Here is a 16,535-nt window from a genome sequence, read left to right as displayed (position 1 = left end):
CAACAGGATGGCAAGATGGAAAGAGGATGGGGTATGGATCTTCTCTTGTGGTGTGCTAGTTACTGCAGCAAAATTAATTAGTTGCAGGAAGAATCTGTAGTATAAGTAGATCAGATTGTTTTCCTCGTAATTATGCAGCTAGTAACAATACCTTTATCAGGGCCAGTCTGAAGGTCAAAGACAGCTCTTCAGTTGCAGTCGCTTTGCGGCAAGGACTGTCTCTGATCAATGTTTGCATAATATCTGTCTCAGTGAAGCATTCTTGGTGCTATTATGATCTATTGTTGGACCGTGCTGTTACTTGAGAGAGAAATGTCATATTGAAAATCCATGGACGCAACGGTTGATGACATAGGGAGGGGTCACAGAGCACCCACTGGAATGTCTTCTGTAACTACACTGACTGCGTTATGTGCAGCCTTATCCAGATGGGCTGGATAAGTTCAAAATTGCTGTTACCAAAGCTGTAATTAAGGAGTGTTTGTTGAATTGATGTGAAGTACATTGGACATATGTAAAACAAGTCTGAAGACAAGCATATTCTAAAACAACAACAACAAAAACCACCAAAACAAAACAAAAAAGGTATTATTTACTAAAATGCCTCTATGGATATTAAAACAAAACAAAACAAACAACAACAGCATAAACCAAAACAGAAACAAAAAACAGGAGTAAAATGCAAGAATATGTCAAAGTCATATTACAAATTATGAAATAATGGGTATGAGGGATACCAGTGATTTCCTGAGTGGACTGTTGGTAATGGTGGACACAACCTTTGCAGAAGAAGGTGAAAAGAGAGAGGATGGTGAGGTGTGGAGAGTTGGTCCAGAAACCAAGTAATTACATGGAGGAATGTAGGGATCAACCCTCATGCACACACCCAGTTCTTCCTCTTACTGGTGTGATAGATAGTGACCTAAGGAAGAGAGATGTGGCACTTGATCATGCATGTCCCACTCTTCCACTTCATAGTAGCTGCTGTGTGCCAGCTTCACCAAAACCTCTACACAGCTGAGACAGGCATCGTCACCCTCTCTGAAAGTTGTGTTACAGGGATCCTGGAATGGGCTTCCAAAATTAGTGATCACTTTTGCAAGAGTTACTTTATAAAAATCGGTGATAGGTACATTTGTAGTTAATCCAGACACCGTGCTATCTGAAAAGGGTGGGGAGGAGAGAAGGAAGAGCTTCAGCTGCTTAGCCCAGAAAATATCATCCAAGGGGGCATGTGAATGATACTGTAGGTGAAATGCATCGGGGACAGGGAGGAAGGGAAGAGTATTTCTGCAAAAAACCCCTTGTACTTATCCTAAAGGGTATAGATTGCATATGAACAAGAACTTTTAAACTCTTGCTTTGTATTTACGTGCTGAAAGATGTATAAATGCAAGGACAGGCAGGTTCTAGGTCAGCAGCGGTGGGTGGATAGGGAAACTGCTGCTCATCTGGAATTCAGTGCTTTTATCAAGGCAATCATATGAAAGAATCACTTGTAATTGTAGGAGACTAGATTTGATGACTCTTCTAGTCTCATACAAGTGATGATAGGTATTTTTCCCATTCAATATTTGCATTATTGAGATCCAGTTCAAGCCATGCAACAATTTGGAGTACAGCTGTTGTATTTGGGGATTTTATTATTTGTTTCCCAAATGGCCTGCTTGACCTTTTTATTTTTACAGGCTGAACCTCGTGAAAGCAGCCAGACGAAATGGAAGAGAATTAGGCAGGTACAGTTGGCGAGGTAGTTAAACAAATAGCTTTTCTGTAATGCTCAGCGCCACTATGCTGAGGTGTGATGTAGTTATGGATACTGAGCTTTTTTGCACAACAGTGAGTGCTGAGAGCTTACCCAGAGCGTACCCGTTGCTGGCTGAATTCTCCAAGCAATGATTACTTTCTTTCTGTGTTTTATTCTGTATTAGTCCCTGTAATAAGCCCGAATGGAGTTTTGACATTTTAGATCTCCTCCAAATGAACCTAAAGATCTCGTTATACCATGATAGTGTTTCGCAGGCCATTACTTTCTACTTGAGAAGGCAATGGATGTTTTCAGATCTTAATTCCTCTATTTGCTAGATAACTACACACATTCTCTTGCAGGTATTTTTTACGTGAAAGATGTAAAAATTAACTGAATATAAAAAAGGTCACGGATGCAGCATCTGACCTATGTTTTACCTGATTCTCAGTTCCATACCATTGTGATTCTCCTTCAAAACATTATCCTTTAGTCTAATATTACACTCTTGCATAAAATGGAAAAGACATTGACTTTGGTATCTCTGAGTGCACACCAGCTGAGCTGGTTTAGGGATTTTAAATCTTCATCTAGGATGTTAAAATGAACAGTAAATGTTTCTACATTGGTAGCTAGGGGTTTATGGTGGCAGGAAGTAGCTAAACAAAGTTATGTTTGGGAATTCTTTACCCTGCCTTCTTTTATTTTTGCGTTTGTTCATATGCTACATATTCAAAATACTTCTGCCACTTTTTTAGTTTTGTTTTGTTTGTTTTTAATTAACATTGAGGAGAGGCATGTGGGACATGGTCCTGCTATCTTTGCTTGCATAGATAGTCTCTGCATGGTCACTGGAATGAGTGAGATAGTCCTTAGCACAGCTGTTAATGAATGTACAACAATGAAGAAGTGTCTGTTCTGCTCTAATTTTACGTTTCACATTGAAAACACAATTAGACAAGTTAAAAATCAGGACTAAAGGGCCATTCCTGTGTCTCTGTGAGAAGTAAAGGTATAATCACAAGCCATTTTCTTAGAGGATGCTGGTATTAGAATTCAAAATAACTTGTTTTCTCTTTTTTACTTACAGTTTCTCCTGAACTCTTCTCTTTAAAAATTATATTGTATTGTTGCTGTTCAAGTCAAGTAGTTATTAATAGGCTGTGATAACCTCACACATAAAAACATTTATTTAAATACATACAGTTACTAGGTCTGGCATCAGTGGGCATCCAGCCCCATGTCATATGCTTTCTTCTTTGCAGAAGTACAAAAGTGATGTCTTTGTTTTGTTTCCAACATTGACAGGGTGATACGATTGCTTCCTGTGACTCCTCTGGCACGATGAAGCTCTGGGACATTCGGAAGTCGGTCCCTATTCTATCCATAGATGCAGGCCCCCATCCTGCCAAGCAGGTCACCTTTGATCACTCTGGTAGGACTCTGAAACAACTTTTTCTACCTAAGATGTGGTTTATTTTGAAATCTCTCAAATCTCTCTGAGGTTTTGAAGCCAGATAGCATGTGTGAAACAGCAGAGATGTGTTAATTTTAAAGAAGAGATGGTTGATTGGGCCAATGATCGATATACTTGTTTTCTATGGACTAGATTGGCAAATTAGACTAATGGTCTATTTATATAAAATGAAAAATGTGCAACAACAAGAAGTGCTATTAATTATAAAAATATTACATAAAATACAGAACTGATCAGGGGGGTAAAAAACTTAGTGAGATTACCTGTGTTCTAGTGGTGTTTATTCTCCATTACTGTGTGTCGTTTTATTTGCTAATTCTGTAGCTCCATTTCATAGCCAATCTAGTTCCTCTTATAATTGCCTCAGATCTTTGTGTTGACAGGGCTGCTTACTATGTACAAAGAACTGAAGTAACCAGGTATTTTTCATCATCATCCGTGTATTGCCATGTCAGCAATATTGTGAGTGGACATGCGTTTTCATTTGAGGAAGGGCTGTTGTAAAACATATTTTTTGTTTTAAAACCAATATGAATTCTAAATTCCAAAGCACAGGCAAACATTCACGTTGCAGCACAGAATTAAGTCCTAGCTTAGGACGTCATTCTTACTCAAAGGTAATACGATATGATATGATACAATAATAGACAACGTAATATATTTAGGTATCTTGAAAAAATGTATACATTTGCATGATATGTTCATTAAAGTAATGCTTTAATAGAATAGGAGAGATAATTAAGGAATCATTAAACAAAAACAATAGTACGATACTTTGACATAATGACCCACATACTGTGGAACACATAATATCAATATATCGAATGACTTGGCAGAAAACTTTGCCGTCAAATTCTATCTTATTTGTATAGTGATTTCACAGATCTCTCTGCTGTGCCATTAAATAAGGTATTTTCATTTCCAAGGGAAAAAAATGTGTTGACCCTGTCCATTTTTGACAGCTTCCCAAAGACGAATTTAGCCACTATTCTCTATTTATGTGTGTAATTTGGAATAAGAGCTCATTTTTTGTTCAGGAGGATTTGAAGAAGTTTTACATTTTTGTTTCTGTAGTATAATGTTGGGTCTGTTGCAAAGGAATTGCATCCCTGAAAAATTCAGTAGCACTATTTGTAGCCAGATGAGAGCTTTCCAGTAGAAAGATTATGAGCTTCAGGTGATCTAAATGGTCAAATTTTTCCACTATATGGATAAAATCTGAAGTTTTCTCTGCAGGAGCAACCACACAACAGAGATATTAAATTGGGATGAATGACCACAACAAGGCAAAATGCAACAGGATGCAAGCGCACCTAGCTGAGGATAGGAAAATATTTAGTTAAAAGACACTGTTGCAGTTCCTGTTGTTTGGTGAGAGAAGGTGTTGGTGTCGCCCAACAGGGGCTGGGGGGTGAGGAATTCTGGGCGCTGTCCACACATGCAGCCTGGCAAGGGCAGTGCCTGTTCTGAATAGGTACCGTGTAGGAGTACAAGCACACTAATACCTATTGGTTATGAAGCAGTATTTAATTTACTTGATGAATGGCTGGAAGGAATGTGTTTTCTGCTCTGCATCCAGGGGACTGACGGGGTCTTGTTTGGCAAGCCTGGCCTGGCTTAGGTGCAGCTGGTTTTGTTGTTGCCAGCGATGCCGTGCAAGACCCAGTCTGAGGTGAGTATCTCCAAGACTCTGGGTTTGCAGGTGTTTAACTCATGCTGACACCACGTTGTCATAGCTTTTCTTGGCTAATACCAGAGTTGCCAAGCTAGCTAAACCAGAATCTGCCTCCGTAATCTTAAAATGGCTCTTGATAGACCAGCGAGAGAGGCTGCATGATGTGCATGTCTGCAATAGCAGAGGGCTGGTCCTGTGTTGTTTGTCTAAACAGTAATTCGTGGATTTGATCAATCTAAACTATTCAGTCAGTCATTTGAGTGGAGTTAACTAAAAGTAATAACCACATTGAAACAGATCAAACAGCCAGAATACTCCAAAAATAAATGGTGATGGGAGAATATCGTGTGTTTAACTAACAGCCTATTGGGCATTGGTCATCCATCTCATTTGAGGCCTCTGCCTGTGGAAAAGCTTGGATGGATTTTTCTGACCTTAACAAAGTGTGACTTAATTTCCAGCTCTATCACTCAGTCTCCTGTGGTGACGTTATACCACCTCACGAAAAATACTTGACTGCATTAATAGTCATAGGCACTGGAAACAAATTGTTCAGCCTCTTACAGGTGGATTTAATTAGTAGATTAGAGAGCCATGGCTGAGCAGTTCTTTTCTTCTGCTTAGTAATTATTTAAATTATAGCTAATAATGATAGAAGGGGTTTATGAAAAGTTTGGCATATCAGCAAATGAGATTGAGATTAGAGATAATAAGGCCTCAACTAATGGAAGATCTTAGTTTGGTTTTCCTTTGCATTGTTTTCAAATATAATCACAAATGCAATGCAGACAAACAAATCTTAGCTTTTAAGTGGTACTATCTTTTGTCAGTAGGACATACACTGAACGGGAGTTGCTTAACAAAGAGCTAGTACCAGGAATGAGTTTGTAAGCTACTGGGATTCTCCTGATGGCTTTATGGGGGATGGTTCTTACTAACTCGAGGGATTCGAATGCTATTCATGGCATAAATGCTTGACCATAAAGCTATTCTCTGCTTTATCAGAGCCGTACTCAGATCTTTACAAGATAATTAAAAAGTTGTTTATAAATCTTTCTGCTTTAGCTATGCTCTTCCTTACCTTTAACTCAGCTTAGAGGTGGATTTTTCAATATGGCATATTTGCAAATAAGGATAAATTAATTACATGGTTAATTGCCATTGCACTTCATGTGGATGTCCTTCTTTCCCCCAGTCTTCCTGAAACTACCTCATGGTCCTGCAATGAGAGGTGGTGATGGAGCTGGCTGAGACTCAGCCCACTGGGGCAAATGATCTTCAATATTGTGTTTAATATCAGAAATACAAAGGAACAAGTCCTTTGAATTCCATGTGCTATGAATGGTCTCAGAAAGGGCACTAATTGTGGTTACTGTGCAAGATGGACCACAATGTAACTGTTTAAAAAAACTACATTAACTTTTTTTTTTCATATGCAAGTTAACCAGCATGTGCATGTGCTTATATTGTTGTGTAGCATTCCTGAATCCCTTAACCACCCTCTTGTTGTCATCTTTTGTGTTTCCAGTTGCTGTTTAGAAAATTTACGTAATAACGATTAATCACAACACACTGCTGCATAGCTAAATTAGAGAAGCTGTAGAATATTCTACTTTATATGTTATGATGTATTTATTATTGTCATAACATATTAAAACAAACCAAACAAACCTCACTACTACAGTCCAAAGTCAATACCAGCTACAGTAAGGCCAGGGGAAACCAAACAATATTTGGAAAAAGATACTGCTATATTTTGAGATCTGGAAATACAGTGTGGTGTTATCTTTTAACCTGCTTCCATGCAAGCTGGGCAGCGGTGCTGTCCGTGTTGAAGGGGTGTGAAGGGCATATGATTCTTCTGCCAGAGCACAAATAAATAGCCTTGCAATGCCTCTGAAAATCTCGAAGGGCAAAATGTACCTATTTTATTTAGCAGGAGAGTATATTAAAACAATGTAAGCGTTGTAAACTAATGTGAAAATTGAGAAATGCCAGGATGAAGATGACCTTGTAATAGAAGTGGTTTGTTTTAGGAGATGGGAATTCCGAGAGTGCCAGAGACACATTGTTTTAGGAAGTCTAACAAGTGATACCACTGTCAACCATGGTGGGGTCAGGGTAACTTCTCATTGTTGCTATTGAAAAGCAAGTTTAATTTGCTTAATTATACATCACATGGCATTACACAGGACCTTTATCACGAGACAACCATTAGTCCAACAGGTGACAGTTGTTTGCTGTTCAGTCAGGAGTTGGTTTTGCTGTGAAATAGTGGTCTAAAGTATTTGTTTCTCTATATTACCCACCCATCACTCAATACAGAATTATTAACAGGATTTTCTGAAATACCACTGCTGAAGCATTTTCAGTATTTGCACTTAACATTATTTGGGCTATTACTGATAATATTAAAGGCATGGGTGATCTGTACAAGCCTCATGAGGGTTGGAGGCACCTTGAACCCAATAATTTCTGCTGATATTGAGTCTTCAGGTAAAGTTCCAGATTTACAGTTTTCAGATTTCTTATCTGGTGAAAATCTCTGTACTCAGAACAGAACTGGCAGAAATAGTCCTTGTTAATTGGGGGGAAAAATTCAGAAGTATTAATTGTATTTTTGAATTCATGTCTGCCTAGTTGAGTGTATATTCTGTTTCTTAAAGGAAACATTAATAATATTGATTTATTATATGGCAGTGTCATTTATTAAGAGGTTTGATCTTTCAGTGAAGCGCCCACTCAGTTTTATCTTTGATATCCTCAAATTCAGTTGATATATTGACTGCAAAGACAAGCTGGTATTGAGATGCCAGGTGTCTGTCTTTTCTCCTTCTTTCCTTCGCATATTTGCTTAATTGATACTGCTTAAGTGGCACTGAGTAGATAAAGCTTCATCTTGGCAGGTTGGGGGATTTTTCAAGGATGCAAGGAGCTCTCCTTTGCTGGGAAGCTGTACAGTGGATTTTGCAACTGGCGACTGGATGTGGGGAGAGCAGAGGATGCACCTGCACCTCTCAGGCCACAGGAGGGGACTGTGTCAAGAGAACGGGAGCAGGACAAGATCTTGATTCTCTATCTCACATCTGCTGCAGTTTTTGAAGTTTGCTTTTTGTATTTCTCTCTCTTGCTTACAGTTAAAGTCATGCTTGATGGGAGAAAAATGCTCTAGTGCAGAATTTACCACAGTAATCTTTTTAGTGGCATCTGATTTTGTCCATATAGTGCAATTATGTGCTGACATTAATGTGTGTTTTTCCCTATGACCTCCATTTTTGACTAAAAAGCTTTTTTCATTACAACATTTTATTGCTCTGTGTTCTTTAATCTCCAAGGCAGATTACTTGATCAATTGATTCCTTAGGGTGCTTTGCCCCTTGTGGTTCAACGCCTGAGTCCCTACCTCAATTCTAGCTATGTATATGCTGTCACAGGGAATACAGTCTCAACTTAGGAAATTTTACTTAATTTAAGTATCTACCCATTAACACAAACTTCTGATCACTGGTTCTGTGTATCGAGAAAAAAGGAAAACATGAAGAATTAAACAAGCGCTTAAGTAAATGCTTTTTCCTCCCCCTTTCCCACTCTCAGCTTAAGCCAAGCATCTGTCCTCCCCCCTTCCTAGTCTCTGCTTGCCTTGTTTTCGCTGCGGGCTATGCTCCATCATCCCAATTCCTTTGGTGCAGGAACGGGTGATGTGGGAGGTTGGGGTTGTGTGTGTCATGGCTTCTGCTTGCTGCTCCTCCGTGCTCCTTCCTCCACTGCTCCAGGCTGTCGCTGCTTCACTGTAGGTCACCCACAGGTGGCCCTGCCCCAGCGTGGGTGCATATCCATGCATGGACTGATGGGGCACTCCTGTAAATTAATTGGGGATTTAAGTGTAAATTAATTGGGTGTCAATGCATAAACTGATTGGGTACCCATGCATGAACTGGTGGGCGATTTATGTATAAGATAATTGGGCGTACATGCATGAACTAATTGGGTGCTTGTGCATGCATTAATTGGGCGCTCATGCATGAATGTAGTAAACTCTGCAAATTGATGCCCAATATGCAAAAAGACCTTGGTATATAGATAAATTGAAACAGATATAGGTATCATTCTTTGGATTTCTCCTGGCACTTGCTTTTTTATACAGAGCTCAGATAACTCCCAGTTCTGGTTATTAATCAGTTTGGACTTGCTACAGTGCTATAGCTCCACCTAACAGGGCAGCAAGGTGACCAAGCTGTGCTTTTAGAAGAACTTTCCCATTTTTTGGAAGCATTTGGTCTTTACTTAGAAAATTGAGACTAGTTCTTTCTTGTTTTGCCTCTTTTCCCTTAATTCACCTCCTTTCCTTCCTTCGTTCATCATGCTCCTATCTCACCACTCTGCGTCACACTTAGGACTTGGTGTGATGTGTGGAATTAGCCTGCTTTGCTTCTCATTCAGGCTTTTGTTGAGTCTATTTGAAAAGCATAAGCTACACTCTCGAACATCACATGTTCCTCTCCTTTCTCCCGTCATGAGTTGTTTAATGTCTGTCCCATCAGAACCCTTTTCTTCACTATGGGTTCAGCACTGCAAGATCTGTGTGTTTTCACTGCACCCTTATACACTTCTTGCTAGACAAGCTAAGGATTCACATGCTCTTTTTCTTTTAAATATAATTGATCCACATTATTACAAGTTTTGTTTGATGAGCACAAATGCAGCCACTTGGCACCTCTTAGTTCTCTGTTCTTTATTTGGTGATCAGCATTTTTATTTCGTCTTCACTTTCTTGGCTTCAGCTCATCTCCAAGTGCTGTGTCAGTACTCTGCTGAGCGCTGCTGTCGTGCTGCCTCCTCTGCCAGGCCAGCACAGGGGACGCTTCTGCAGAAACCGGGCCAAGCAACAATCAGTCACAAAAAACCTCTTCTTCCTTCCTTCCAAAAGGGGATGGGGCTAAACACCGAATTCAGGCCTTTTACTTCACACTGGCAAGTTGCAAGCAGTGGTGGGTCTCCACTTCTCCTTTGTCTTGTCCGACTCTCTTCTTCTCATTCCTCCACATTTGAGTATCTCTTTATAAAACTTCATAACAAAGGAACCATCAATCAACAGTCAGAGAAGGGTTACAGGGAAAATGAAAGACACTTTTAAAGTCTGTGATATGTGTTTGCTCCATGTCTGAATGTGCATCCCTACTTTAAACTGATCTGTGGGAAGTAAACTTCCAGGTCTGCTCTTTGTTGACAAAGCTGTTTCCATACAAGCAAAAGATTTTAAAAGTTATACCTCAGATAGAGAGATTGGTCGTGGGCTGGTTCATCTCACCCACACTAGTAGAAAGGCTTTGTGCTTTGTCCTTCAAGCTGAAATCCCTGCTTTGGCAGAACTTTGCAATAAGCAAATGCTCTTGCCGCAACTGTGTGCCCTTAGACAATGCACCAATATTGATGTTTTGTCCCTAGGTATCCTGCCCAGCCCACATGCTGGAACTGGTGAATCCATTAGTGGACTCCCCGGAGACATTCCCATGTGGTCTGAGTTGGTTTACACAACCCAATGGCCTATTTTTTAGTCCCGATCGTACTGTTTAGTCTTAGAAGTCAGATTGGCAACACATCCGTGTCAGCCCTTGGACTCTGAGGAGTGCTTGCAACGTCTGTTGACCATCCTTAATTATTCCTACGGTCAGCATGGGAATAAAAGGATGTGCTGGAGAGCTACATTATTCAGTAGTAATTCCTTACCTCGTAATTCTCACTTCTCCTCTCAGTGCTGCTGTATTTCATTTTTCTCGTTCTCAACATTTGTTTTCCTGACCATAAAATTCTCTAATTTAGGGGCAGTGGGTAGATTGGAACTTACACAAATACAAGCTGATTGACAGATCATCTTGTATCCTTGTTTCATGGGGGTTTGAAATTATCACTTTCCTTATTTCCGACTGTTGCAGTTTTTCAAGAGGGAAAAAGCTGGCAATTAATTTTTCCCCTTTGTTGATCAGGAGAAGAGTTGTACCACACACTGTTCTGTGGTGTCATGACTATTTTTCAATATGAGCAAACACCACAATATTTAAATATGCTAGAAAGAAAAGAGGAGGAATTCTTAAAATATATGGGCTTTCTTTTCAGTACACACATGATTTAAATTGTATGAAATATTTGTCCTTTGGAAAGGAAAGGGAGGTGGCTTGGAAAAACCTTATTTTACTTTTTTTCCCTGGTTGCAGGATAGTATTTTGTCTCTGGGTGTTTTCTTCACTGAGTTAATGAGGGTGGGGACTGTGTACTACTGCAGGCAATTGCTTTGAGCGCTGAGCACTTTGAAGAGGTTAGCCCCATTGATATTCCCTTCATCTTTGTTAGAGAGGAATGCTTCCTTCCCTGGAGTGCAGGAAGATGGACAGCTATTTAATAGAGCCAGCCTTTTTCAAGTAGATACCGTAGTACTAAATATTCCCATCTCACTTGCCTGCGCATACCCAGTATAAAAACAATTTTCCAGAAGCCAGGATTGTACCTCATTAGAGCAATAGATTGACCCGTTTAGGGTTTTTTGGAGGACCCCAGGTTGAATGGGTTATTATCTGACTGGTTAAATGTTATTCTTCAAGGAAGAGCAACAGTTTCAGCTGTCCAGGCAGTCAGCCAAAACATGGTGATGAGCAAATTGTTTGTTCCGAAAGTAAATGAAGGGAATGTCCACATGATTTTTGCCATCCTTGTATTAAACTAACAGAAGCTGAAAACTGGAGGTTTATGCGTCCCAAGTGGGGCATAACTGATCAAAATTTTGATTCTCCAGCAGCTCTCCACAAACGGAATTGAAATGGTTTGCAACAGGTTGGTTTTTTTTCTACTCCCATTTAAACTAGGCGCAAGTCTTAAAATAATAATGTATTCAACATCTCATCTCTAGCATTTACTGCTTTTGCAACTTCACTAGGTCCATGTGTTTTATTTTATATGTTTTGTTTATATTCTTTCCAGTTTACAGAGTGCTGCAATTAGCAAATTCCCACTTCGAATGTATTTACAGTGACTGAATGAGAACTTTCTTCCACTTAAACTGCACAGCTCCATCTCAAGCCTGGCTTAGATACAAGAGCTGCATCTCCTGATTAACTTCTTCCTGCAGACAGTCAGAGTGAGGACCTCTGAAGGTCATCACAGCCTTTCTTCCATGAAAGCTCCTCTTAAATATCGACAGCTTTCCAGATCTTGTGTTTTGAGTAAAGCATCTATATTGCATGTAAAGAAATGAATCGATACTGCATTCATCATTCATATTCTGTAATAAAAGGGGTTTTTGAAATAAGACGTTATATTGATCTAGTGTTTGCATGTACTTTCTATGTATTAAACAGCTATGGCGTTCTCTGCCGAGGACCAGATAGGTCAGGGAATCTGTATGGGACAGTGATTTGCATCATTGTCACTGTTGAAATTAAATATATTTTCATAACTAACCAGGAGTCATTAGTTAGCTGGTAGCTTTGTGGACCAACCCTGAATTGCATGGAGAGTGTAGAACATAAGCTTATGAAAAGAAGAAATTGAGTGGTTTTGTTTAAGGGAAGCAAATACTTAGGAGACAGAGTCCATTGGGATTGAGTGCTTTGAAGAAAACAGAAATGCTTGTGGCAACCTAAGTAACTCAAGGATGTTATTTCCAACTTAAGGATAATTTAGGTAATTTGGTCTATTTACCCATCATTGTTTTCCCTTTTAAGAAGCAAAGTTTGTATTTTGAATGAAAACTTTGAAATTAAATCTCAGATGCTTTGATGCAAAAAAAGTCTTTAAAACAATCTATAAACAGTATTTAGCTTTCCACTTTTTTGGGGAGTAAAAACTATGCCAGTCTACCTTGAGTTTGAATAACTCGCTTTCAGTAACTCAAAACCTACATTTTTATCAAACTTGCTATTTTCCCAATATTCATTTTTAAGAGTAATGGAACTCTAAAAGAAGGTTATTCACCTCTGTATTCCTGGATTGTGGTTGCCAACAAAGTTTTGATTCCTTGATCAGCTCTTCCACTTGGTAAATGAAATGTATTCATGAGCTAGTTCTTTCCAGAGCTTGGAGAGTGGCATCACTTTTCAAGAAAGTGATCATCTTTAAATTAAAAGTATGTTGTCCTTCGCCTTTTCTTATTTTATTGACGGATTGTCACAGGAGCTACAATGCATAATCATCCATAGCAAATGATCCATGGGGCTATGCAAAATAAATTGATTAACGATATAATCTCCATACGAATGTCCTAGGAGTGCTTGTTATTTTTTTATGAACCAATCTGGGAGTCTCGCTCGCTTTTCATGGGCCAGGTGGAAAAAGGTGAGCGAGACAAAGTTCAGGGCATCTCTGCAGTCATTCCATGGCTGCTCGCAGTCAGAACTGGCTAAAACAGTGGTCTAATGTACAAAGAAAGGCATCGTGGTTCCTGAAAAGGAAAAAAGACCAGAAATTTGCTCCTACTGGTATCTGGTATCCTGGTATCTGCCAGCCTCTTTTTTTCAAGCCTGCATGCCAACAAAACAAATCCATTGGCTTGAAATGAATTTGAGGCCTGAGACAAAATCCCCTTTGTCATGAAAGCATGATTTTCATTTATTTGTTTTTAATGCCGTTCCACTACTAAGAAAATCATGATTTAGATGCCTTTGAGGCATTTAACTTATGCTTATGGCGAACTGTTCCTCAGAGAAAATTGGATGCAATTTTAGGATTGGATAACTGACGTCAGGGAGAGCGTGAAGTTTGCATATCCGCTTTTTCCAGATGGATCTTCCTTAGGAAGCCTTCAAACTGCTCATAAATGTTGCCTATCTTTTTGTAAAGCATCACACCAGCAAGCGCATCACTATTTCCTGGGCAGAGAGATAGGTTTTGTACTGAGACTTTTGGGCAACAAAATAAAGTATTTTAGTTCCCTTTCTCTTTCTGTGGCAAAATAATAGATGTGATCGTGAATGGGAAAATAAAGAAGAAAAGAAATTCTATAAACAGCCTCCAAAACCTGACTTGGGTGTTTGAATGGTTTGTTTGGCTTTCCCCACCCCCCCCACCTCTGGAGTGAATTTTCTCTATTTCTTTGCCTGTCTTTCAACTTGTGAAAAATATATTTTATGTAGAGCTGTTATCTCTCTGACTATCACATGGTCCTGGGGAGTAGGGCAAAATCAAGTTATCTGTAGTCTTTCTTCTCTAAATTAAATTGAGTGAAAAAAAAAAGTCTTAATCCTTTTTAAGAATAAAACAAAAGAGGGAGTGGTGGTGATGACAGAGACATCTTTAATGTTGAATTCATGTCAAACATGATTCCCTTTTCATGTTTTATATTGTACATGAATATGCATGGATATCTCAGTGATCCTGCCTGGAAACACAGAAGAGCATAAATGAATTGTTTCTGGGTCATAGCAAAGATCTGCTTTGGCATTATCCCATCCCTGGCAGTGGGCAGGAGGTGATGCTGAGGGAAAATAGATAAAACCAGAGGGAGTGAACACTGAGGTTTCTCTGTTACTCTTCTCCAGTGCCCTGTGGCTTAAGACTGCCCAGAGCTGGGGACCTCATGGACTTGTCTGGTGTTCATGGATGTCTCTTCTGTTAAACTTTTCTGATTTGGTTCTTTGGAACTTCTTTATATTTCAGCTTCCAACAGATCCTGTACCTATGATAAAGTACTTCCCTGCCTTTGCTTTCAGTCTCTTAATGATAAATTCTGAGTCTCATACTGCAGAGATTATTGAATAATTGTTCCTCGTTCAACCTCTTCATGCTGACACATCATCCCCTACTCTCTTTGCAGAGCTGAGGAGTCTGTGTCTATTTAATCTCCCAGATGCATAAGCCATTCGTCATCTTTATTCATTTGTTGCCCTTCGGTAAATCTTAGTTCAGGTGCATTCTTTTAGAAACAGAGGAGATGGACAAGGCCTGTATGATCTTTTAATGATGTCCTTAAATCATGGTTTTAAATAGAGGTCTAATGAGGTTTTCTGGTTTTGTTCTCTAGGTTCGCTCCCCCCCCAATAAATCTTGACATTATGTCAATCTGATGTTTTCAAGGAAGTATCCACAGTGGCCGTGAGATCTGTCTCTCTGGAATGACAAAGGATAGTTTACGATCCGTTGTTGGATTTGAATAATTAAGGATATTTCTGTTCATTTGAATCATTTTGTGTTTCTCAGAGTTCAGTTTCGTCTGCCACTTTATTACTTAATCCAGTAGCATCTTAGGATTCTTCAATGAGTCTATGAAGTGTGCTGTCATCTTGAAAAACATGAATAATTTTATACTATCAGTGAATGTCATCTCAGTATTCACCTTCCCACCCTTTAAAAAAATATTTATTAATGTGCTGACTCCTGTGCTTCTCAACACTGTCAAAGAACTGGAGCAGATTTCTGACCTGTGGTTTCCTGCTATAAAAGCTATAGTAACTCTTCACTATGGTGTTACATTTCTTCATGCATCAACTAAATCCATTCTTTATTATACAATTGAATTTGTTAGACCTGTAAAGAAATCAGATGTGCCAGTTTACCATTTCTCAAGCTCTTCTCAGAAGTTGCTGTAGTGTTTGCCTCCTTCCATTCCTCTGCTCCTTGAAGCAAGTTATGCAATAGGTCTCGTACTTCAGTAACCATTTCAGTTAATTTCATATTTAAGGTTTTTTAAAACTCCTATTTGAATACTCTCTGATTCTGGCAAATATTTAATTACTTTATTCTAAGATTTTGGACTTCTGTTCCCTGTTAAAAAAAAAAAAAAAAAAAAAAAAAAAAAACACAAACCAAAAAACCATCAGCCTGACCAGGGTATGTCTCAGGAGTTACAAAAGCAGTGAGCTCACTGAATAGTTCTGCTTGCTGGTGTGATTGAAGCTTGTTGGTTATGGTCAAATAATGCATAGGTGGCTTTGAAATCCATCACAGAGGAGAGGGATTTAGGCTATTGGTACTTAGGGCACCTAGTTTTCTTTGCATGACCTCATCTTTAAAGGAATGGATGACTATTCCCAGTAAAGGAATGTGTCAGCAATTCCTTCAACCAAAGAAATCTATCTATATAATATAAGGTGGTTTGTTTTCTCAGCTGGATGTACGTCTGAAGTTGGATTGTAACATTAAAGTTGGATGTTAAGATCAGGGGTTAAATTGTTAACACTGTCCTTGGAGTGCAAGATTCATTGAATCTGAGAATTTCATTGTGCATTCCATAAACCCAGAACATAAAACATAGTCTGTCAAATTCATTGCCTTTCCTGGCTTCCTTGCCAGAGCTGTAGGAGTAGTTGAGAACAGCCTTTTATTCAGGATCATCCCTCTCTGTATTCCAGACTGCAGTCACAGCTGTCTACTTAAAACTCTAATATACAATTATGTGTATTTGGCTAAACAGGTCTTTCCTTACGTCAGTGGAATTAGCCCACTCCATTTGGTGTCCAGTACTTGGGGTTTTTTTTTAAATTTTTGTTGTGTACTCTTTTTTCTTTCAACTTCATACCCTAGCCAGTTGGCCTGAATGACATTGGGAATGTCTCTGATAGTCTAATGGGCATTTATAGCAGTGACCGTAATTAATTATTAATATTTTAGCTGTACTTAAAAGCTAAGTTTAGGCACTGGCAAAATAAGAA

At 39.1% G+C, this 16,535-nt stretch overlaps 1 protein-coding gene across 1 annotated transcript in view; it reads left to right on the top strand.

The window, feature by feature from the left end:
• SPAG16 (sperm associated antigen 16) overlaps positions 1-16,535 on the top strand; it is a 401,084-nt gene that overhangs the window by 290,303 nt on the left and 94,246 nt on the right. Inside the window, exon 15 of the mRNA XM_065637592.1 lies at positions 3,056-3,182. Within this exon, the coding sequence (XP_065493664.1) occupies positions 3,056-3,182 (127 nt within the window). The remainder of the gene's footprint in view (positions 1-3,055; positions 3,183-16,535) is intronic.

The sequence above is a fragment of the Caloenas nicobarica genome, chromosome 6, assembly GCF_036013445.1.
Source record: "Caloenas nicobarica isolate bCalNic1 chromosome 6, bCalNic1.hap1, whole genome shotgun sequence".
NCBI classification, from domain to species: Eukaryota; Metazoa; Chordata; class Aves; order Columbiformes; family Columbidae; genus Caloenas; species Caloenas nicobarica.
This window is presented reverse-complemented; position numbering and strand designations above follow the sequence as displayed.